The sequence below is a fragment of the Lottia gigantea genome, assembly GCF_000327385.1.
Source record: "Lottia gigantea unplaced genomic scaffold LOTGIsca_47, whole genome shotgun sequence".
Taxonomy (NCBI): Eukaryota; Metazoa; Mollusca; class Gastropoda; family Lottiidae; genus Lottia; species Lottia gigantea.
In genome coordinates, this window is record NW_008709640.1 from 932,699 (window position 1) to 956,908 (window position 24,210).

At 33.4% G+C, this 24,210-nt stretch overlaps 1 protein-coding gene across 1 annotated transcript in view; it reads right to left on the minus strand.

Annotated features, from left to right (window-relative positions):
• The window catches only part of LOTGIDRAFT_192667 (hypothetical protein), a 38,573-nt gene that overhangs the window by 3,430 nt on the left and 10,933 nt on the right, over nucleotides 1-24,210 (minus strand). Inside the window, exons 17-60 of the mRNA XM_009061301.1 lie at nucleotides 23,688-24,112; nucleotides 23,147-23,348; nucleotides 22,481-22,716; nucleotides 21,994-22,212; nucleotides 21,100-21,401; nucleotides 20,396-20,636; nucleotides 19,811-20,010; nucleotides 19,388-19,541; nucleotides 19,124-19,287; nucleotides 18,541-18,748; nucleotides 18,002-18,163; nucleotides 17,518-17,742; nucleotides 16,829-17,180; nucleotides 16,139-16,326; nucleotides 15,777-15,971; nucleotides 15,027-15,323; nucleotides 14,463-14,709; nucleotides 13,881-14,122; nucleotides 13,530-13,670; nucleotides 12,864-13,111; nucleotides 12,170-12,443; nucleotides 11,568-11,783; nucleotides 11,071-11,301; nucleotides 10,633-10,796; nucleotides 9,455-9,577; nucleotides 8,723-8,792; nucleotides 8,196-8,449; nucleotides 7,671-7,824; nucleotides 7,356-7,520; nucleotides 6,795-7,021; nucleotides 6,315-6,433; nucleotides 5,710-6,161; nucleotides 5,118-5,333; nucleotides 4,764-4,901; nucleotides 4,435-4,562; nucleotides 4,105-4,273; nucleotides 3,657-3,812; nucleotides 3,059-3,397; nucleotides 2,814-2,918; nucleotides 2,242-2,495; nucleotides 1,619-1,809; nucleotides 1,344-1,465; nucleotides 687-1,008; nucleotides 314-540 (exon numbers count right to left, since the gene is read on the minus strand). Of these exons, the coding sequence (XP_009059549.1) occupies nucleotides 314-540; nucleotides 687-1,008; nucleotides 1,344-1,465; nucleotides 1,619-1,809; nucleotides 2,242-2,495; nucleotides 2,814-2,918; nucleotides 3,059-3,397; nucleotides 3,657-3,812; nucleotides 4,105-4,273; nucleotides 4,435-4,562; nucleotides 4,764-4,901; nucleotides 5,118-5,333; nucleotides 5,710-6,161; nucleotides 6,315-6,433; nucleotides 6,795-7,021; nucleotides 7,356-7,520; nucleotides 7,671-7,824; nucleotides 8,196-8,449; nucleotides 8,723-8,792; nucleotides 9,455-9,577; nucleotides 10,633-10,796; nucleotides 11,071-11,301; nucleotides 11,568-11,783; nucleotides 12,170-12,443; nucleotides 12,864-13,111; nucleotides 13,530-13,670; nucleotides 13,881-14,122; nucleotides 14,463-14,709; nucleotides 15,027-15,323; nucleotides 15,777-15,971; nucleotides 16,139-16,326; nucleotides 16,829-17,180; nucleotides 17,518-17,742; nucleotides 18,002-18,163; nucleotides 18,541-18,748; nucleotides 19,124-19,287; nucleotides 19,388-19,541; nucleotides 19,811-20,010; nucleotides 20,396-20,636; nucleotides 21,100-21,401; nucleotides 21,994-22,212; nucleotides 22,481-22,716; nucleotides 23,147-23,348; nucleotides 23,688-24,112 (9,464 nt within the window). The remainder of the gene's footprint in view (nucleotides 1-313; nucleotides 541-686; nucleotides 1,009-1,343; nucleotides 1,466-1,618; nucleotides 1,810-2,241; nucleotides 2,496-2,813; nucleotides 2,919-3,058; nucleotides 3,398-3,656; nucleotides 3,813-4,104; nucleotides 4,274-4,434; nucleotides 4,563-4,763; nucleotides 4,902-5,117; nucleotides 5,334-5,709; nucleotides 6,162-6,314; nucleotides 6,434-6,794; nucleotides 7,022-7,355; nucleotides 7,521-7,670; nucleotides 7,825-8,195; nucleotides 8,450-8,722; nucleotides 8,793-9,454; nucleotides 9,578-10,632; nucleotides 10,797-11,070; nucleotides 11,302-11,567; nucleotides 11,784-12,169; nucleotides 12,444-12,863; nucleotides 13,112-13,529; nucleotides 13,671-13,880; nucleotides 14,123-14,462; nucleotides 14,710-15,026; nucleotides 15,324-15,776; nucleotides 15,972-16,138; nucleotides 16,327-16,828; nucleotides 17,181-17,517; nucleotides 17,743-18,001; nucleotides 18,164-18,540; nucleotides 18,749-19,123; nucleotides 19,288-19,387; nucleotides 19,542-19,810; nucleotides 20,011-20,395; nucleotides 20,637-21,099; nucleotides 21,402-21,993; nucleotides 22,213-22,480; nucleotides 22,717-23,146; nucleotides 23,349-23,687; nucleotides 24,113-24,210) is intronic.

A 24,210-nucleotide genomic window follows, 5' to 3' on the forward strand; every position in this document is an offset into this window, starting at 1 on the left:
AAATAATATTTCATAGTATTAGAAGAATAGTGGAAATTTTTATTTAACTGCAACTGTTTTGAGACTTTTACCCATTTAACTTGGGACAGATGTTCTAACATTACATATACATTCCATTACAAGTGGAAAATCTAAAAAAGCTTCCCAAACTTTCCCAAACGAATTTTAAAATAAACAGACCAAGTACTAATGATCTGAAACTGCAAAATAAATTTCAAAATCCCAAACAACATAATTTGCCAAACTTTGGTAGCAGCTAATAAACTATTCACATAAGGATGTATATCAATCATAAGTAAGTAAGTAAGCCCACCTGTAGGAAACTGATAGGGAATTTAAGATGTTCTTCTGTTGTAACCCACAATCTAAATTCATCATGTATAGATTCAGTTTCAATGATAGTATCCATTACTTCTACTACAAAATCTAAACTCAGATGACAATTTTGTAGCAACAACCAGCCACCATTTTGAACTCCAAAAGATGTCAGACGTCTGGCATGTACTTCTTGACCTTGACCCATGGAGATGGCCTTACATTCTGAAAAAAATGAAAAAAAACAATTGAGTATCAACTTATTCCAAAGTGGCAGGTGGCAAGCCACAGAAACTTTTATAGACTTTTACTTTCCAAAATTTGGCTGAATTTGAACTCATAAGCGAAGAAAAAATAAACTAAGTACTCACCGATCCTGTGTTTCTTGGCAAGAGCTTCAATACTGGTAGTAGGATCTGATCCCATGGACAATAAACAAACCAATGGGTTACGATTATCACTTTCTTGCCACATTTTCTCCGTGTCCAAAATAACACCCTCTGCATATTTATCACCTAGAGTATCAGCAATGTACTTCTTAGCTTGTGGTAGTGTTCTATCTGGACACCATGATCGTACTAATAGCAGACGTCTAAATACATCCAGTGAATTATTATAACCATCTGGTATTATTTCTTCTTCTGGAGAGTCTTTATCAAACCATTGTTTCCATAACTTCTCATTTCTTGATACCTATAGTATATATATATATAAGTATAATTCCAATCAGATTTAACTATTCATGTTCAATTAGCTTACATAGCTCCTATCCCAGGGGGCAAAATTTTATAGGGGGACTCAACAAGTTTTTCAAGTCATCTAAATTTTTCAGGGGGGAGGCCAAAATACTATCTACAGCAGCACAAGGTTAGCTCTAAGCAACTACGACAAAAGCTACATTGTCATTTTGTCTCAAAATACAAACACAACCATGAATAATAGACATCAATATTTTAGAAAATATGGTGGTTTAGGTTCATTTAAGTGAAGAGCTGTCTCTCACTAACAAAATACTGAAGATTACTAACCTGATCCAAGATACCAGAGAATTGATGTAGATTACTCAGCTCTACCAGATTCAACCATGTTAAATCAACAATCCATTTATGTGGTTTGGGTGTGACAACATTCAAATCTAATGATGCACCACCTTAAATAGAGATTGTTTGAAATACTTGATCAGTTTGGGGTAAATTATTGAATTTTTTACATAAAACAAAATGGTAACTTTGCATCCTTTCATTGCAAGGCAGTCAAGCAATAATCTACTTTCAAACAAATTATAAGCATATTATAACGTTACCTTTAATCAGAGTCATAAATTCTTCGTGTTTAATTTTTCCTGCTTGAAGGTCAATCTTCAAGGCCAATAGCAAGGTGAAGGTCAGTTTATCTTTCTCATATAAACCACGGACAGCATATCTATATACTTCATAGGTCATAAACTCAATAATATTCAATATACGTTTCTGCGTAATTGGTGACTTGATCGATCTGAAGTTCAAATTTTCATGTTCAAATATCCATCTTTCTAGACATTTCATGGGGCTGCTTGATTGGTAAGTTCTGCACGTTTGGGATTCAGAATTCCAAAAAAACAGTAGGTACAGACAAAATTCAAAATGGTGGAGAAAGAAAAAGGAGGGAAATTTTTTTAGCCTTAATCTGTTCAGTAGGCTACAGATAGATGCCAGAATTGAAACAAACTGAACCTGTTCAGAACTGACCAATCAAGCACCACCATAATTAGAACTTTTCTTTCTCCTTTATTAGCAATTTCAAATGTCTATGGATCCTCAATATGTAAAGCACACTTTTGCAACCTATCGGATTGACTACACACCTAGTTGCACTAATACATAGGAAACTGTTCCTGTGTTCTATTTTGATTGTTTAGATAGTAATAGGTAAGAATGAAAAGTTTACCTTGCTAATGATCTATCAAATAAACCAAGGAATTGTCGTAGTGAGGTTTGATACATAACATTAACTAAACTCATTTCTGTTATTAAGAAATAGAGAATACTGCCTCGTGTAGCTACAGGTCGGAACTCTTCACGAGCTGTGTTAATTTTAATCTCTGTTTCTGCTGCATTCTTTAATTTCTGACTGACGTCGTCTGCTGTAACTTTAGTTATATTTAATACATTGATTAAATCTTCATCATCAACTAGAGAGCCCTGTAAACAAACACATCTATACATTTTACGACAGCTTGGACAAGACATAGACACTGTTTCAAAATAAAAAAAAATCTTGTATGATAAAAGCAGATGGGTATATTAAGGTTTTTTTTTTAATGTGCATTGGAAATTGTGCTCTTAATCTTTGCCTTGAAGAACTAGATGTTTTTCCATGCCAGCCCTTTTAAATTCCATCAAGAGGAAATCTGATTGGAATGTTCAAAGAAACTCTGTTGACCAAAGTCAAATGAACATTCAACTTATGATGTGATTGCCAAAATATTCTATTATGTGGCCATGTTGAAAGAAACAAACCTGAGTTGATGTTAATCTGAAGAGTAAATTATCTTCTAATTCTTTCATCTTTCTTTTATTAGAGGTAACTTCTTCCATTAGATTTACTCTTTCACTTTCTAACTCCTAAAATCAAATCAATTTTTTTATATTTGAGGTATTCAACTCATTGTTATTTTGGGTCCATAAAGATCACTTGCATTTTATTGCAACAAGCTGTGTCTTAGAAGGATGATGTCGTACAGAGCAAAAAAATTGCAACTTACAGCTTTTTCTGTGAGGATGACTCGACCTAGTAACTGATCTTCCAATCCTTTCATAGTAACAGTAAAATCAATAATGGAGGTACCAGCTGATATTTCAGGTGTATAAGATGGATTAGGTAGTTTAGTTGTTATATAGAGAGTGAATCCTTTCATAATATCACATTCTTTATCTCCTACTTTCACTTTCAATGTTGATCCAACTTTAATAAAGTTTTTCTCTAATACATTATCTAAAGCAGGATCTAGCTCTTCACCAACATCTTCTATCACCAGAGGTCGCCCTAATGACATGGAATCTTCTAGATGTTGACGGAAATATTTATGGTTTAATGATGTGATCTGAAAAAAAAGATAGATATTTTCTTACTTCTACTATGCAGTTTCTAGGTTCTAAAAGTCCTTGATTCTACATATTTATATGGTAATATTGTAGTCTGGAAAGATTTTTATGTTAGCAGAGTTGTCTCCCTTCCTTGACAAAGGGGCAAAGCCTAGGTCATATATCATATAACATTCTATTTCTATTCCTTTTAAGAGCTAAATTCATCATGGCATGAAGGAATACACTGTTACAAGATTCAATACCAAAACAACATACCTGCATTTCATTCTTGCCCTCTCTGTTTTTAATCCAAGATTTTCCCTGTCCTTGAGGATCAATGAGTAATGGATATCGTGCAGCCTTAGTTACAATTATACCATTCTGTATAGATAACTCATCACTTGGTAAACCTTGTAAATTCCATTCTCCAATCTGACAGATATAAATATTAAATTGAGGAAACATTTATCTATGTGATCCTTTGAAGATTCTTTTGCTCCTTATGAGAAACTGGAGCCAGTCAATGGAAAATAATTTGCCCAAAAAGTGGATAGACTATTGAACCTCAATTATTTGTCTCATGGAAATAACTTGACACGTTTTCATGCCACACATTGCAGACTCATTTTGTTTGTTTTTATTTTAATGAATGTCCAGATCAAATCCAGCTAGTGATTAAGCAAGCTTAACAACTTGGTCTGGTTGATAAATGATTGTAACTCACTGTAGTTGGATCTGTTAACATTGTAGTCACATTAAGATTAGCACTGTATGGTATTTTTCTGGTCTTTAATTCTTTCATCCAGTTTTTATTGAGTAGAATACGGAAATCTTGGTTGAATGGTCCAGAATAAGATAAGAAAGCTGTACATATCAGTACATCTCCTACCAATCTGAAATATAGGACAACCACATTTCATTACAAAATACCACTCGGAGTAATACATAAATTATGAATTTCCATTCTAAATTTTAGCGTAATGTCCATTTTGAAGAGCCCAAAGAACTATCATTGTCACTAAGTATATCTAACATTAAAAGTTGATTCCCTTACCTTCCAATCTGTGCTTTAAATTCTCGACTTTGTTCAGTCCATCTTTCTTTCTCTCCTGCTAAACCATCAATCAAAGCAGAAGCAGCATTCATCTTTCGTCGACAAGTTTCAGCATCTTCAACTAATGCCTGAAAAATAAAACATTTTCAACAATTAATGGTAAGGAAAACCGAAATTTACCCTAAAAAACCACAATGTGTGCTCAGTGTCAGCTCCCAAACCTTCTTCCACTTGCAACTAGACACATGGTATTTTCAATCAGACATGGCTGGAAAATAAAGCCAAATCAATAGTCCTGGTAGAGACCAGAATGGTTAATTGTCACATACCTGTTTTTCAGACATAGCCTTTTCATATTCAGCTCTGACCACAGCTAATTCTTTCTCTTTAGCATCTAATGTTTCTTGTGCAGCATTTAAATCAGCCATAGCTGAGTTTAATTTAGATTGCTGTACAATCAAGTTAGCCTGTAAACAAGAAAAGTTTGGTTTTGTCATCAGAATTTAACTCTTCCCAAAAGTGTTTCATTTTTGAAAAACTGCTCTTCAAATCTTGATAAGTTTTCATTGATTTGCAGGAAAAACAAAGTCAGATTTGACTTCTACAGACCGCTATGAAGAGTTTAAATTGAGTTCTATCTATTTAGACCAAAATATCACTTCAGCATAAAAATATCAGTTTACCTTCAGTGGTAATACTTCTTTGTTAATTTCAAAAAAGTAGGACATAGCTTTTGTCCAAGCAGCTAATCCAGCCACATTACCACAAACACGTTTAGCTGTTTCCAAGGTGTAATCTTCAGAGTCAAAATATGGTGCTAAAAACTCTACTGTTTCATCATTAATAGAGTCTTTAGGAAAGGTAACTAAAGCTTGTAGGAAGTTGGTGCCAGCCATCAACTGAAAAAGCAAACATTACTTTTTAATATTGATAAATAAAAATAAGTTAAAGAAATATACTGATGAAAATAGGTGAAAACCATGAAATGCATATAAAGAAAAATGGGTATGTGATGAGTAAGGCCTATGCGATAGGTATGTGATGAGTAAGGCCTATGCGATAGGTATGTGATGAGTAAGGCCTCTGCGATAGGTATGCGATAGGTATGTGATGAGTAAGGCCTATGCGATAGGTATGCGATAGGTATGCGATAGGTATGCAATGGGAATTTTTGGACAATACTTTTCATTGAGAAACATTGACATCCAGCAGACAATAGAACTGAAAAGGTATGTCATAAATATAGAGAATATCTGAGATAAAATGATTAACTACCTTCAAAGATTCTCCCCAAGATGGTTTGATATATTCTGGTTTATCTGCATCCACAGTTACTGGTAAAACTTTATTTTGGAACAATAACAATACACAATCCATGATTCTCATAATAAGATGTGGTGGTCGACCCAGTTTTCTCACAGTAGCAATATCAGCTGGTTTAATGGTATTTAAGGCAGCTTCAGCTTCTTCTAGAGCAGGTCGAGCAGCTTCTAATTTACGTTCTGCTACTTCCTTATCTCTATCAATCATATCTACAATAGCCTGAGCTTTATCTTTTACTTTCTGCACCTGGTTTTTAACTTTCTCAGCAGCTTGTGCTTTAACTGTTACTTCTTTTAAGACTTTCTCAGCTTTCTCTGATGCTATAGCTAGTTCTTTTTCTTTTTCAGCTAACTCCACCTTCAACTCTGCTACTGCTTCAGATGCTTCTATCAACTTGGACAAACCTTCAAAATAGATAACAATTTTTAGCAAAGAAAACATATTTATCATAAATATCACCAAGCAAAATCATGTGTAGCATTATTGCTTGGCTCATGCTAAAACCTTTTATCTGGCATGTCTATTTTAATCTTAAGTTAGGTTTAAATTTGACCAACCTGTATTCATTCTTTCAGCTAATTCACCAATCTCCATTTTCTTATTGGCATAAATAGTTTTATAACCATTGATAAATGATAAGTATGATTTGGGTGTGACATGAGTGGAGCGACGGTACCTATAAGAAACAAATCATCAGTTAGCACAACACGTTATTTCAAACTAATGTAATGATGTCCGTCATTTTCTTTCAATAAGATACCAGTATATGAACAGTGTGATGTATGGTGTCTGAGCTATGCCAACTTTTTTCATCAGGACAGGGTACAGTGACAGAGATATTTCTTGATATACTAGAGGGTATGTGCATTATATTCACAATTATATGGTAAATACAATAGAAGTTGTAAAATGTTTTCTCTGAAACAAACTTAAAAACTTTCTACTCACACTTCCAAACTGTTTCAGACAAAATATACAACAAAAAGACAATAACTATTTGATTAAAATTCCATTATTTAGACTTATTTCTTGCTTACCTTTGGAAATAATCAGTACAATTTTCAGCAACACCATCATGTATTGTACCCATAGAATGTATAATTTGTAGTTTTACTTCTTCACTACATACAATCTCAAATTCTGACAGGAAATGGTGAGCTACAGCAATCAAAGCATCTTTGGGCCATCTCTGGAACCAATCCATAGTACATCCAGAAATTAATCCTGGAAACTTCAAGGCTCTTTGACGGAATTTCTCACCAACCTATAAACAAACACAGTTAATATTATCATCAAGTTTCATACATTCTAACAAAAATGATACACCCAGCTTTTCTCAGGATGATATGAAAAAAAGAAACTGAGCTATATATCCATGACAAAAATTCAGCAAACTTAAAGCAACAATTTTTCAACAATCTTAGAAAAGTTTTTTACACCACCGATGAAGCAGCAAGATTCAAAAATTCAAAGGTATCATCTTGACCAATGCTGGAATCGAACCATGGTGCTCTAGGTTAGTGAGAAAACATTGAACTCGATGCCACCATCCATCCATAAAGAAATGAAATTGCAAAAAAGAAATGAAATAAACTTACAGGAGAGAAACACAGTGAGATATGTAGATTATTTCTCACTCTTGATAAATAGTATTCATAAAGATTTTCATTGGATGGTGGTCGTCGTGGAAACTCTTTCTTCATTATTGGTACTAATTCACCCAAAATCTCATCCATTTCATCACGGGCAAATAAATTAGCAACCTGCAATTCAAATTGTGTTTGTTCAAATCAAGTATACTGAACTAAAATAGCATATAGAACACTTTGCTAACTTTTTGGTATCCATAAAGCCAAACTTGTGTCTGAATTTTGAATCAAAAGTGTACAGTTTGAAGAACTATATAAACTTACCACACCAGATGACAACATATTGTTCAGATATTCCAGGAAACCTTCATCTTTTATTTCTTGATCAGTAAATATAAAGGTGATTCCCTTTCCCTGTTGTCCAGCCGTTCTGTACAGGTATTTTAGATCTTCTAGTAGGTTAGATACATTGTAGGATCTGAAAAAAGTTCAGTCATTCTTATAAGCAGATGTCAGATTGAAATCTTGATTATCCAGTAGAAATATTTTGAATAAGAAAGGTTACTGTACATCTTTGGCCATTAAGGCAAGTACAAGCAAGACAATTCCATCATTCAAAAATCTTATCGAAAGAATGTAAAAATCAAGAGTTAAAGTGGATTTTGAGAAGAATGAAAGGCAAATTGCAATATCAAATCAATATGATATGTAAAAACCTCTGTAGCTAAGCCCTGAAAGATAGAACTACCTATGATTCTCTGCAAAGACAAATGAAACTTGTATAGAACATTCCTGATAAATAAAATAAAATAGAGTTTTATTTGGTCTAATGAAACTGGTTAAACATACCTGGTTAATGTAATCTGGAATGTTTTATAACCAGCTATAAATGATGCCAGTCTAGTTAGAGATTGTTTACCAGAACCACCAACACCAACTAATAAAGCATGACCTCTTGGTGTTCTTATAATTCTTGATACTTTCAATAAATGTATCATAGCATCGTTAAAGAATACTAGATCCATACCAGCTCCACGTATACTGTCATTATACTGTTGTAGAAACATACTTAATCTTTCTTTTAACTGATCCAAAGACTCAATCTAAAATAAACCAAGTTACAAGTTCAATTAGAAGCAATTCCCTACATACCAACTTTGGTTAATAGCTATATTAAAGATGTGTTCCCTTATTTTCATGTAGTTCTTGTCTCTCTTGACAAGTTTGTTGAATAAGATCTTTCCCAAACTATCAATTTACAACCAGATTTTCACAAATTTAACAAGTTCGATTCCATATATCTGTTATAATTCATATATTGAGAAGCAGTTGAATCTTCCACTCTCGACAATCATTTGATCTTCCATTATACTTACTGGTTCATATACTTTGGGCATATCAAAATCTGCATCATCTGGTTCATCACCAGTAGCTTCTGGAGCATCTCTAGAAATGAAATTTATGATGAATCAATTAGAAATCAATCAACAAGTAAACATTATTCATTATCAACAACACATTTCTGTTGCTATGCTGAAGAATGAGATCCAAATTTTAATTGTTTAAGATCATAATGCCAATTGGAAAGATGTTAATTGAAATGTGAGCTGAGTTTACATCCTTGTGGGACAGACCATTAGGATATCTGGTAAGAATGCATGCAATTTATTCAAGATAATTTCGTTAGTAAACACACAAACACAGGCAAATTGAATTCTTCAGACTCTAATCTAGATAAAAAGCAACATATCTAACGTGAAGGACTAAATAAAATGTTTTGCATGCCGTTAATTTGAGTTTAATCCAGCAAAAAAAATACGGGGCGAGGTTTAATGGCTGTAGCTTAATAAAGGCAAATAAGGCAGACTTCAGACCAGGAGTGTGCTAGGGTCTTAGGTTTTATTTAATATGGACCAAAACGCTTGTAAGTAGATGCAAAATATGCTAAGGGCGGGACTTAATATGTCGATCAAAGGCCACTCCTACTTTCAGAGTGGTCAGGGTAAATTTGCATTACATTTGCAACTTGGCCTATTTTTTCAGCACACCAAAGGTCCATCTATCCCAGGCTCAACCAACATAAAATTGTAGGATAATAAGAAATATACCTCAGGAAATCTGAGAAATACAACGTTGGGTTGACCAGATCTAAATGATCTTCTCCTAAATCTTCTGCAACAATACGTTTCAACGTCTTGTCAATCCAGGCTGTGTCTTCTGGGTTCACAAACCTAATTAGCATATTAGTAGCCACACCGTTAATAAAATAGGCAAGGTCATGCTTAATGTTTGCTTTTTCTCTATTTTAACAGTCCCTAGCTGCATTTAATATAATTGAATTTTATCAAAAATCCAATACAATAATCTGATTGGTTAATACAATTCTAATGAAAATTCAATCAGATGATTGCATTCCTTAAAATTTATGATTTTTTTTATGTAACCTAGTAACAAATATATGTGTTTTGCTTATTTTAAAAACAAAAGCCCGATAATTTGGAAGAGAAAGAGCAAACATATTAAATCACATCTATTAAGATAAAAAAAAAACCAGTGCAAAGTGCAAGAAGCAAACTAAAGTTCCACTCGTGCAAATATTGAGCGACTCTTTTCACTGTACCTCATAAAATCAACATAATAATGTAATTTTTCAACCATGGCTGCATAATTGTCCCCTAAATCCTCTGTTGTCACTCGAGACATTGTTTTACTAAACCAATTAAAATCCTCAACATCTGTAAATCTATATAGGCCACAAAATATCATTATAATTCATTGAAACATTGGTTTACATATCTTTTATACATAATTTATTCATGAAATTTGAAAGTGTTTTTCAGAGAAAATGTTGTTATTTGTATCCTTTTTAATTAATTCTATTCTTGATGTCCTGAAAGGAATAATGTTCTCGGTCATTTGAGCAACCCTTTCCCGGCCTGGTTGGAAATAAAGCCAAATCAACAGCCCTGTTTTAAATGCCGGCTAAACAATAGAACAGGGGAAAATCATATTTGTTATGTGAAAAACTTGAAATTCTTTTTTCTTTTGTAACTGAATTTCTGGCCTCACCCAAATGTTTGGCGACTCCATGTTACGTAAATTTCTTGGAACAAAAGTTTATAAATATAAAGGTCGGCTCTCATTGGCTGTCAAGATCTACATGAATGTCATGAAGACAAATTCCATTTCATTTAATTCTCAATTCCCTTAAGCTTTAAGAAATCAATCTGAAAAACACTTTCATTTCTAAAACTTTGAAATCTTTGATCAAATAAAAGAATTTAACCTGTCAGCTATAACACGACAACATTCGTGTTTCCACAATCCCATTAATAATTCAGGTGAGGTTATAACAGAGGATTCCGTATTCAACATCCCCTGCCAGATTCTAGATAAATCACGCAGATTGAATATATAGTGAAATTTAGCTGGTGTTGGTAACATTTTAATCTACAACAAAATAATGCATTCAGTATGTTATGATATTACAGGCCAGGAAATGGCTCAGTTAGCGTAAAAAAGCAATCATATATTACAGAGGAACTTTGTGGAGCCTATCAGAATCCTTAAAACAAAAAACAGACTGATATCTAGATTAAAACAATCAAACACTTAAATGGAGTTAGACTAAAGAATGTACCTACAAGTAACTTTTAAAGCCAACCCTCGCTAGGAATATGACCTCTAATAAGTGTTGAGTTCTCTATGTTTAAAAGATTCTTACCTTTGTGAGTTGCCATAGTCTTCTAGTTACAGGAACCAGTTGTTTGACCAAATTTCTCACATTTTCAGTAAATCCTCGTTCAGCACAGAAATGACCACAACCAATAACTGAGAAGATTTTATCAATGGAGGAATTGGAGGGTAGTGTACAGTTGAAGATGGCAAACTGACGTTTCAGTCTTTGTGGTATATCATTTCTACCTCCTCCAGGTTGAATCATAGCAGCACAGAACTGAAAAAGTGTAGCAGACATTAAAGAAGAGTACCGTATGCAAAATATCTGCAATAAGCCAATGGGAATAAACCAAAAGAATATGCATAAAGCATAAATGCATTGCACAAGCAGTCAACTTAGATAACAAACCACTGGGAATTCAACATCCAAAGCAGCTTGAATAACCGTCATCTGAGTCTCCAACATGAGATGAGCTATGGTCAATTTAAAACACAGTTTTGGGAATTAAAAACCATCAAGAATTAAACATAACTTGTACCTACCTGCATATCAACTAGGTTAATAATATCTCCAGGTTTCTCTAGGTTATAAAATCCATGAGTTTCCATCAGTTGTCTTACTATTTCATTAGCTATCTGGTCTCCCCATTCATTAATAACTGGCATATTAATATCATCAATAAATACAGTCATTTTCTTTCCTGCTGGTGGACCATAGGTTGTACCTACTCTCTTGTCTACATAACTTTCTATAGTTCTCTGTACAAAAGACAGAAAAGTTGTCATGGAAAGGGAACAAAATGGGATATTTTAAACTTTTTTTGATCATGTTGGCCTAATCGGATAACAATTTTAGTCAGAGAATCCAAGAATTCCACAAGCATGATGGTGTTATATCTTAATGAAAAGAGCATTTGACTGCTTGAATTATTGAACATGTCTGTTTTTAAATGTCTTAAGATTTAGATTGAGTAAAATAACGCAGAGAAATTAAATTAATTTTTTTTTTTAATTAGTAATTGATAAAGTTTGACATATGTAATCTCAAAATTGCATCCACTTGCATCACGAGCAAAGAGCTGGTACTGCATGCAACAGTAAAACTCCAAAGAATGATTGAAGAAAGATGACAGGATAAGACATACCTGGAACAACAATGGTGTTGTAGCAGAAGAGAAGTTAACAGATTGAGCAAGATGTTCTTCTGGATTGTACTGATTCATATAGTTAGTAATCATAACAGTTTTAGCGGTACCCTGTTCACCAATTAATAGTACTGCTTTCTCTTGTTTACAGATAGTATGTATCAGAAACTCTGTACGGACATTATCTACATTAGGTACCAATATATTACAGTATTCTGGTGTATAATCAGATGGGTAAGTATAGTCTTTTACTTTTTGGTTCCAGTGAATCCAGCTCCCTGCAAATTGAGAGTAACGGTAACCGTCTACAATAAGGTTTTAACTTCATCATTTCAGAATTAAACAAAACTTTGATAGACTAAATAACAAGTCTTTCTTAATTCATTTTTGGAATTCATACCTTTTTTTTCACCCTAGGATAATTATTAACGTTCTTAACAATTTAATGGCTGCCAAAGAATATTTGACTGACCTCAGTTTTACAGGAAGAACTACAGAAAACTTATCTGATCTCAAGTTTTATTAAAGAAACCATTGAAAATGTGATTCATGTACATGAAGGAACTCAAATTCTTTTTGTTATATTTAGCTTCTTCCCAGACAATATAAAGATGTATCATGGATGCCTATGAAGATCTTAATGACCATTAATGACAGTTATAGTTAATCAAGGAATTGCACGGAAAATAGTAACTTACCATCAGCATCAACACAGTAATCAAAGATGGTGGCATCAGAACCGCTTGGTATATCTGGTAAATCTAATTTAAAATCTTCATTCTTCCTGATGAACTCCTCTAATTTAGCTCGATCATCTAACTCTAGGAAAGCTCCAACACTCCACATGACAGTAAATATATAGAGTCTTTCATAATGTTCTTGACTATAATGACCTTCTTTTTCATCTTTAACTGGTATTAAACCAGACATCAACTTAGTTGCCTGAAATACAAAATAATATTGTCTGTGTTGCAGAAGCCCCATTGAGATCTCAGTGGCCCGCACACAATTGTGATCACCAAAAATTGTGTATGGTTGCGAATAAGAATATCCACCATGATAAACCTCATATAATTTTGTTGTGAGATGCTTTCATTATTTGCAACCATACGCAACTGGTAATCACTATGGTTTGAGGGCACTTGTAGCGAGAAAAGACTTATTAATTCAGTCACAAACATGCAGATGGAAGGGTGTAAAAGGCAATTCACATTTATTTGATTTCAGTGTAAACTGACTACAGAACAAAAGTCACAGTTACATGATCTGTTTTTGACTCTTTCAGCCACAGTTAAAATGGTGTACTGTTATGTTTATTTCAACAGACAATATCAAAGTCTTTAAGTGTAATAAAACTTACCTGTGCTATAATAAAGGCTTCTAGAACATCCATTTTAAATACCAGATTCTGTACAGCATAACGTAAAATAGCTGGGAATGAGGTTTGAAATAGTTCTAGTATAATATTAGTTTCAAATGATGGTCTAGATAGTAACCATCCCTGAAAATAAAGAAGGTAGAAAATCAGCCATTTTGAAGGATCATAATTAAATTGAAATGTGACAAAAAACATATTGTGCCTAATTCAGGCTGTAGATGTAGGTGCTTAACCAAAACCCTGAAACCAACAATAAATGTTATACAAGGTTTATGCATCTTTTGCTTAACTGTTCACATAAAAAAAAATTCAACCTTAATGAAATTAATTTACCTTCAAAATGGGTTCCCAATGTAAACCAGAACTACTCATATAAACCATACCATTTCTAGAGACAGTGGCAGGCGAGGCATTATCAATATTATGAGGTTCAAATATAATTTTACAGTTTGGTGCCATAGGTATACGATCACCATTAGCTAAAGTTAATGTTTTATTATCATCTAATACAGAGTTTAAATTCTCAATCCAGATAGCATCTACTGGTCCATCTAATACCAGCCAAATATGTTCTCCTGAAAAATAATCATAAAAACATATATTGTGGTTTTCATAAGCCAGTATTTCTATCAGAAAATGAAGCCTTTTGCATTGGTTTTTCTCACTATATTTTTTTAATGCTCCAAAAAAAGTAGCCTTGATTTTTTGATTTCTCTTATAAAGACCTAAACTGGTTTGATAGATAAGACTGTTTTACAAAAGTACAGGTAGAACAAAAAAAACAATGTAACCAAAACAGCAGTCGAACACAATAGATGAAAGTTCGTCCAATTGTTATGATTATTGACAGTCTGATCACAGAAAAAAAATCAGATGGTCCGAAATGAAAAAAAGAAAATTGATAAAGTAGCCTACCTTTCTTGACTCTTGTAGTTCTCCTCCATAGAGTAGAGAAAATACCATCAGTCCAATCATTGGTAGCAACATCTAGTCGACCAAACATCTGAGGTGCTGTGATAGCTTTAGGATTCATACGCCATTCTTTATGTGGTTCCCCAATATCAGACATAGCTTTCATTAACATATGTATACAGCATGTTTTACCGGCTCCACTAGGACCTAGCGCCATCATTCCATGACGTACACGCTGGGTCTCAAACAACTAGAAAACAAATGAAAACATTTAAACCATGATCCTTGAAACATCATACTATAAATAAACAACTTGTATTTCTATTTTTGCTTGACCTTCATTTTATAACTGATTTGTGAATTTGGTAAATCCTTGTAAAACAGAACAAAATGGCTTGCTTATACTCTTTCGAATCATCTGAATCTTTTAAAATGAGTTTGTCAAATAGAGATCTATTTCTGAGAATTCTCTTGGTAAGAAATTTTCTTTTTAGCATTTCATGTCAAATTGCAGCTCAAAGCAGATGTTAACATCTACCAACTAAATTACAATACAATTGAACTGACCTGAACCAGTTTTAGTGACCAGGCAGGATGATTGATCAACTTGGCGTCTGCTACATTATCAGCTATTGCTTTCTCTAGTTCAGGATATCCTGCTTTATCTAGTGTTATACCAGGGAATAAATCATTGATCAATGATAAGAACAATGGTTCATCTTGATCAACTAGTTTAGATAAATTCATATCACGTAAAACTCTCATGACAATGGTTTGTTCTGTATCAGTTGGATTCAGACGTTTGTTGGCTCCTAATGTTCTCAATACTGACAGAATATTTCTCAATCCAAAATCATAATGGACCTGAAAGAAAAAAGTCAAAGGTAAATTTTATCTTAACCAATACAAAAACTATTATACTATTTTTCCGACTCTCTCAAAGAGGCAATTCTCCCTCAAAACGTCATTAAGACTAATACGCTTGCAAAAATGAATCACATAGTTTGGAATTACTCAGCTGAATAGCTTAGTTGGTAGTTGGATTTCCTCAGATAAGCGATTAAGTGCTCTGGGTTCAAATCCTCCTCAAGATAAGCAAAATTCTGCTGCTATGGCCAGTTCTTCCAAAAGTTAATCTGGTATTGGATTTCTGTCAACTAAATCTTCAGTTATAATAAATATAGGAGGTTTTGTCTGTGAAAATTAAATTTCTAAATTTTGAAGAGATTTATAAATGATATAGCAATATAAAGAACAACTTTTAATTTTATTTCCATGGTAACAGTTCACCTTGAGATAAAATTCAAGTGACCCTACCTGTTTGGTGAGTTGTTCTTCACAAAGTTTATATAGAGTATAGAATTTTCTAGCTAATACAATATTATCAATAAAACCACAGGCAGCTAACTTGACACGTATAATAATCTGTCTATCTGGTACCATCATAGCAACCGTACGGAAATTAATCTTTAAATTCTCTGGTAACTCTTGACGACCAGCATAACCAGGGTTCTAAAATACAGAAAGAAGGAAAATGTTATTCATTACACACAAGATACCACACTGCTATTGGAATTTTGCATCCCTTTCAATATGACCACTTAGTGATAGCTGATATTCGTTCGGTATTTCCATTTGAAGAATTTTCAACTTTTATGAATTGAAGAGAAGAAACATACCATAGTTAAGAAAATACCAAATTCAGGATTCATTTCTACATTATCACCATCAGTAAATATAAAATTCTTCTTTCTCTCTTTCTTAGAGCTGAGTACAATAGCAATCTGTTGGGCAGCTACAGATAATACTGGCAAATCAATACGATTAAATTCATCAAAACATCCCCATGATCCTGACTGGGCCAGTCCTGAAATAGATTCAAATAATGGACAAATTAAAATGAGTCCAGTGAATGGAAAAAACAAATGTCTGTAAGGTGATGCTCGTTCTGAACAGGCTCTGGCCCCAACTAAACTGTATGAAAGTAGATATGTCACATTCCAATTTTTTAAAATTTTATTTCCTTCTCAAGCTTTTTGAATTCTGTCTGCACCTACTATTTTTTTTCGGCTCATGTAGAACGTATTCTAAACTCTGTTCCAACTTGTTTTATTGAACGTTCTGTTGATTCCATAAATCCCGAACTTGAAGAACTCACTAATCAAGCGGCCCCATAATTTTTAGAAGAGCTACAGAGTTGTTTCAAAATACAGAATTCTGTATCTGAATTTTTCTTGTAAGGACTACTACAGGTACTTGTATTCGCTAGTATTTATTGTATCAATAATTCCGCACAAGACAGTGCACTGGGCAGATTATCATGAAGAGTCTCATCTGAAAACTGAAATTCAATTACACGAATAGCATACCTTTGAAGATACGACCCAATCCTCTGAAATCCATCTGATCTGAACAATTAAATACCACTACATATTTTCCTAGACATCTGCCCATATCTTTAACTGTTTCTGTTTTACCAGTACCAGCTGGACCAGCAGGAGCACCTCCCATAGACATACCCAAAGCCTGAGCTAGAGTAATATAACATCTATCTGTTAGAGGTGTGATAACCAAACGTTCAGTACAGCCCAGAAATTCATTTTGATAGATAAAATCAACATCTGTGATAGATATAAGACATTTATCTTGGTCTTCTATAAAATAAAATCGGGACTGTTTCAACCATTCAAAATCCATGGGTGACTTGATATTTCTTCTACACTGAAAATAACAAAATGTCAAAATTTGAATACAAATACAAGTGAAAAAAAAAATGTTTTGTTCAGATTTGTGGACCAAATGTTGATGGTTGATAATACTTCTTCAGAATAGAAAGTTGTAAATAACAGAGAATAACCCCTACTAAAACTTAACATTCCAGGGCTTCAAGAGATGGGCAGTACCATTAAAAATTTTTTTGTGTCCGCAAATCTCATTCTGGAAAAACAGATTGGAAAATAAGGGGGTACTTTTGTGGCAACTTCAGGATCTGGTCCAGCAAGTCATGGCTAAAATCACCAATCCTCCATCAATTACAGACCACATCCAATTAACTTACCAATTCATCAAAAATATCTCTTTGATGTACATGTATAGTAATCAACGTTTCAAATTTAGTTCTGTCACGTTTGCTTAGTTCTTGTGTTGTCTGTGCTATTAATTTATTGAGCAGATCTAAGAAAGCCTGGTTGGTTTGAGCCATGATCTTTTTATCATATTTAACATTAGTTAAAGCTTCTGTAGAATCTCTTGTCCATATCATCTGTATTCCTAACAGACCAATCTATAACAACAAAAATATACTTAGTTTTGATAAATTTGATTTTCTATCCTATAATATGATACATAAATGGTTCGATCGTCCAGGCAAAGCAACAACTTATAAAAAGACATCAGAGGAAATATGGTAATGACGAACTTGCAGTTGCATCTAATAATCCTCCATAATATATTCTACCTCTATCAGCTGACAAAACAAATAGTAATACAACTATCTTGGTTTAAGATGCACTATTTTCAAATTGAAGGCAATCTCAACATACCTGTGCTGGGAACATGTTAAGAAACTCTAATAAATTAAAGCTTGAATCTTGTATAGCCATAGCAGCTGTTCTGATGACACCATGTACTGATTTCTGAGACATTTGTAATAATGACATCAACCATACTTCCACATTGCCTTCTGCCTTGACATGCTTCTCTAGCTACAATATAAATATAGGAAACATTCAATAAAGTTTACTTTAAAATTACAAAAAAACAAACCTTCAAAAATCCTTTCACTGTGATCAAAAAATTTGGTTTTTGAAAAAGAAATTCAACCTCATTGATATAGGCATTAGATTCCTAGCAGATATTTCAACTTTGCATTCCAAGGAGAATAAGAGCTGTGAAAGGCAGACAGCTAAAGTAAACAGCAGACGCACTAACATTGAGCACAGATACTTGGAACAATTTCAGGTCTTAAAGGGACACAGTCTAGTTTCGTCCAATACTGAATGATGGAAGTGAAAGTAGAACAAAAAGCTGAAATTGAGCTTTATCAGCTGGTTATCCTGCTTAATAAAATCAAAAATTTTACCTCGATAACTTCTTCTTCAGATGATATAATAGATAAGATATTATCAACAAATTTATCATGAAATTTAACACGTTTGGTATTATCAAATATACTGAGTAGATGAGCCTGGATGGTATGAGGATCACTAGCTTGTCCTAATATCTCTAACAGAGCTGGATCAGACACAAAGAAAAATCTGGGGAAGGAAAGTCTCTTCTTCTCCAAATATCTACAAAGATAAAATACAAACAAACATAAATATCACATTCTGAAATATAAGACATTTGATTGACATCTGTAGTGGAAAAGATACAAATGCCATAAGCATTCTTGGATATGTTTTGTAAAGCATGTGCTTCTTATAGAAAAAGGCTGAATTATTTTGGATTGATAAGCTCTCAATGAGTCAAATTTAGATTTATACTGCTGAAGTATTCTTGGTAATGTATTTCAAAAAATTTATATACACCATGTACTATTTTAAGTTGTCAATATGCAAAAATCCAACCAAATTATTAAGTTCAAATGCAAATTTTATTTCCTTATATTTTTTCAAAACTTAGTATAAGTTAACTTATATTGTTAAAGATATACTAAAACTTACCCAGTGAGTGATTTTTGACAGAGTTCTAACTGTTCTAATAAATGTGGTAGTAGTTGCATCAATGTTTCATCTCCAACACAACACTGTACAACTTGTGGTGTTTCATGAGCTTTAGTCATTATTTTAACCCAAGATTTATCTATATTACTGAATCTTTTAGCTTCCTGAAATTGTAATAAATTGTTTCAGGTTCAGTGTTCTTCTTTCAGATAAGCATGGAATAACTCAAGAGTAATTCAACACTTAAGAAAATCATGTACATACCTTAGGCAGTTGTTTAGCAATATCACCTCCTACAAATACAGCTTCTAGATAGACCCAGAGATTCTGTACAGTCATCCAATTCTCAATGATTTCTGATGAATTAGTTAAATTCTGTACCCACTGTTGTATATTCTTTTTAAATGGTGCATTATATCTGAAAAAGAGGAAAAGCATATAAAATTGGAAAAACTTTTAAGAGAAAGAGAGTTTTACATTTTACTTTTTCCACTTGACTCGGCTAATTAAGACACTTGCAGTGTGCAATCAGGCAAAGTGTCTTATGATAATGATTCCTTACTTTTACAAGTGATACAGGTTAGTTTCAGCTAAAAAGTGGCAGGCAATATTGATGAAACAATTTTGGTAAAATATCAAGACTGACAATTTACTCCCAAAATAAATGGATTTAAAATTCTGCCTCACCTGTTACTCAGCAATGAGCTAAGAACCATAAGCGAATCTTCCATGATAGAAACAATTTCTGATGTAGTATCACCTCTCAATAGTAGTTCCCCACGAGTCTTAAAACTTCCAAACGTAAACTCCTTACTGCTCCAATCAGCAATAACTTGTTTCAGTTTGGCCTCAATATCTTTTTCTTTCACAGCTGAGATACAGATATCCTGAAAGTAGCCATTTGCAAATTAATTACATTGTACGCTTAAGATGTGTTCTTCGAAACATGTATGTACAATATGTGTAACAAAGAAACATTATTAGTTATGTGAACTCAATGAAAGAGATGTCGAGTTGACAAACCCAGATGCAGAGTGGCAACCATGTTTCAAAAGGACAGACATGCAACACTTGCTAAAGTATTTATTGCTGTTGCACTCTTATTCGTTAAGGTTATTTGACTAAAACTCTAGACCAATGGAATAATCCAGGAACATTTTACTGGAAATTTTTCTATGGAATAAAATATAAAATATCATGGCTGAACTTCCATGTCTGCAGCCTGGACAATTTCAGAATGAGAAAGCTAAAAGAAAATCAACAAATCTTTACCTCTATCTCTTCCTTATATTTCAACAATGGTGCCTCTAATATATTCCTCAAGGTAAAGGCTTCACTTTCAATATCAAATACATGAGATGTCAAGTCTGACATTCTCTGCCAATGCCGATTCTTCATGGCTTTATTAGCCATTAATTCTAACAATGGTACCATTTCATTAAAATCATCAATAGTCTTTTTCAAATCATCAAAAGCTGGCCAGTCTTTTAAAGCTTTTGGTAGTTTTCGGCACCTGAAATTTAGTCAACAACTTACGTCATTGCACGCCTTATTGTTGCCATTTCGGGGGTTGACATCCGCATCAAAATAATCTGCTACGTCGGTAGAAACATTTATGTATTGCTGTTTTTTTCAATTTGAAATTTTCACATGGTGATGTCTGCTCAGAAAGTTGACAAGAATCAAGTGCAATGCAAACACATTTCTGTAAGGTTCGGTAGGTTACTCAGAAATTTTCGATCTCGATGGGCGTGTGATAGTCCGATGACCTTGAATAAGTCATCTTCACTCATTATCCCAGTCGACCCAGCTGTAAATGGGTATGGATGATCCAGGAGAGATCAATGTCGAGAGGTTTGACCAAGGACCAGCTGGCACAAAGGATTCATAACTGTGAACCTAAGTTGTTACCCTTGTAAAATATAGTTGTTTCTTTCTTTTACCTTGAAAACAAGAAAACAAAAACATGACAATACCTGGTTTGGAAATCCTGTAGTTCTTGAGTGATCTTCTCAATGTTGACTTCCTGCCATAGAATATCATAATAACCATGTACTGTATCAATAACATCATTATATAAACCATATAATTTCTGTAGTAGATTTAACTCCTTTCTGATAGTATGGAGTTGAGGGTACTCAGTAACTGGTAGACCGAATAATTCTTCACCCCCAGTATATGTCTGGTATTTACGATATAATGTATCAAACTGATTTTGAAATACTATCAATCTATCTGAGGCTTCTCTTGGTTCCACGCCTGGCACCATTGGTCCATTCTACAAAACAAAGAACATTACAAGACTCAAAATAGAATTCTACCATTGCAAAGAAATCAACATATCACATCCAATGGGAGACTTTATTTTATCATAAGCTTGCTATGGCTTATGTTTTTACTTTTACTTATTTTTCAAAAAAAATTGTATTTTAAAATACTAAATTGTCACAAGTGTAAAATACTATTCAGTGTAAAATACTATCCAATTTCAAATACTGTCCAATGTAAAATACTATCCAATTTCAAATACTGTCCAATGTAAAATACTATCCAATTTCAAATACTGTCCAATGTAAAATACTATCCAATTTCAAATACTGTCCAATGTAAAATACCATCCAATTTCAAATACTGTCCAATGTAAAATACTATCCAATGTGAGATACTGTTAAATGTGAGATACTGTTAAACCGTCCAATGTAAAATACTGTCTAATTTAAAATGCTGTCCAAAGAAGGCTACTATCCAAAAAAGATAAACTATCCAATGATAAGGCCTTTTTCTACAAATTAATGAATACTACTTTGGTTATAGCAAAGTTTTGGGCTCAAAAAGTCAGTGACAAAACTGATTAGTGAAATTATTTTTACCTTGTCATAATCATCATAGAAATTATCACAATCTTCAATAAATATTTTTACATTCTCTATCAGGTTACCACGGAAATTAGGTTGTATTTCTAATAGATGAGATTGTACAGTTGAAGCCTGGGCATTCAGTTTCTCCCAGGAATATCTCATAGTGTCACATTTCTCAGCATCTTCTTTAACCACTGGTAAATCATGTTTATTCATTAATGCATAGGATTCCTGAAATAGTCAAAATAGTAATGTTTAAGACTTCTTTTTCCAGTCTACATGGGTAAATTGGGTGACTCAGATGCTTGCTTGCTAACCTTGAGACCAGTTTAAAGCATAAGCTTACTTAAGATTTTTAAGGTTTCCCACAGTCAAAGATGAACTTTGGTGGAGCTGATATGGAACAAAAAAATTCCCTGTGTGCTATGACTCAGTTGTCTTATTTTCAGAATGTCAAAGATTTAAAGATGTATTAGTTGTAAAATGATGATGAACTTACTTCAATCGGAGCAAGGCTCATATCAATTCTTATTTCATTTTCACGAATTTCTTTCAGAGCTTGCATAGAGAATCTGATATCATCTAAATCTTTAATAGGTCTATTTAGACGTTTGGTCATATCTTCAATAAAGTTGAATATCTCTTCCATTTCATTCTGGTATTTATTATCACAAGCTTTACCATAGTGTAATCTCCATGCTCTAGTTTCTGTTGTTAATCCTAGTTTTAACTTTTCTGTAAAATATACCAATTGGAATACAGAGATGGAATAGTACCTAATCGTAGATGAATTTCGGTGGAATAAGCTCTGCATTACATAAGTTTTCTTATTGACAGAGTTGACAGAGCTGAGTGTTTTAACCAGGCATATCATTAAACACCTTACATCACACAAAAGAAGAAGTGATAAATAATGATGGAAACCAAGGAGTCAGAGATCGTTTCTATATCAGTCAAAAGCAACACTACTCAATAGTTCTTAAATTCAGTTCAACCATGATCACTTCTGCAGGATACCTGATATCTATCTGCAACTGAGTTTGTCAATTTGACATCAAGTTTACAATTACCACATAGTTAATAATATGTTTTTTTTATCATTTCTTTGTTAGAGGTGCTCAAACTCAACACTCTCTAATTTAGGAGGTGAGAATGTTACACCTACCTGTATAAAGAGCAATGGCACCAACATCATAATATTCAGGTTCACTCATGATCTGTTTCTCTAGTTCATTATAATGGTGTATCTTAGCTTCAAATTCTGATAATTTAGGATCATCTTTCATAAACTCTTCCAATTCATCATCTCTATCTTTAGCCCAGATAGAATGGTAGTGAGAAAACTTCTCTAAAGCTGTTGTTATTTCCTGTCATATGAAAAACAGTAGTTATGGTGTAAGGCATGTAGGGTTAACTGAGATAAAGGCACGCCTCATTCACAAAAATTCAACTCAAAATCATTTTAACATTGGTCAAATCACTAAAATTGATTTTAAATTTAGTTTTTTTAACCAATTACACTCAAATACTTTATATAATAAGGATTTTATCTTTGTTAGAATTTCAATGTTAAGACCCCACATTTTCACAGCCAAGATTTGGGTATACATTACCTGGTCTTTGTGAATATAACATTATTTAGCATAGGGTACAAACCACAGTTGGAACACTATGATAGAAAATTCAAAAACATAATGGCTGCTCACCTTCTTGGTTGAGTTGATAGATGTTGACAGTAAAGAAGCTAATTTAGCGATCTCCTTATTATCAGACACACTCTTAAAATAATTCTTATTCTGTTGTTGTATGGTTAGACTTGTAGCTGTTGCTTCTCCTTCTAGCCTCTTAGATCCCTCAGACATCATACTAATAGCACTAGCTCTTCTTTCAAAAGAGTATTCGCCTACTCCAGACATTGAGGCATCCAACAATTGTGGCTTGGCTCTTCTTTTTCTTTCCTTGCTCCATTGGGAGACTCCCTTACTGACACTGATGATGGTTTGAACTGTTTTATTCAAAGCTTGTTGGACTTCATCTAAAGCTGGCTGCATGACTATATTAGGTATAGCTAATACAGCACTGGTTCTAAAGAATGGTCGGCTGTCCTTTTTACTATCTCCATATGAGGTATCTCCTACAAAGACCAAGAATAGAAAATCATTATTCATAATGGAGTCTGTTAAAATCAAATAAACAATCCAATACTGATCTTTACTATGAACTCTATAT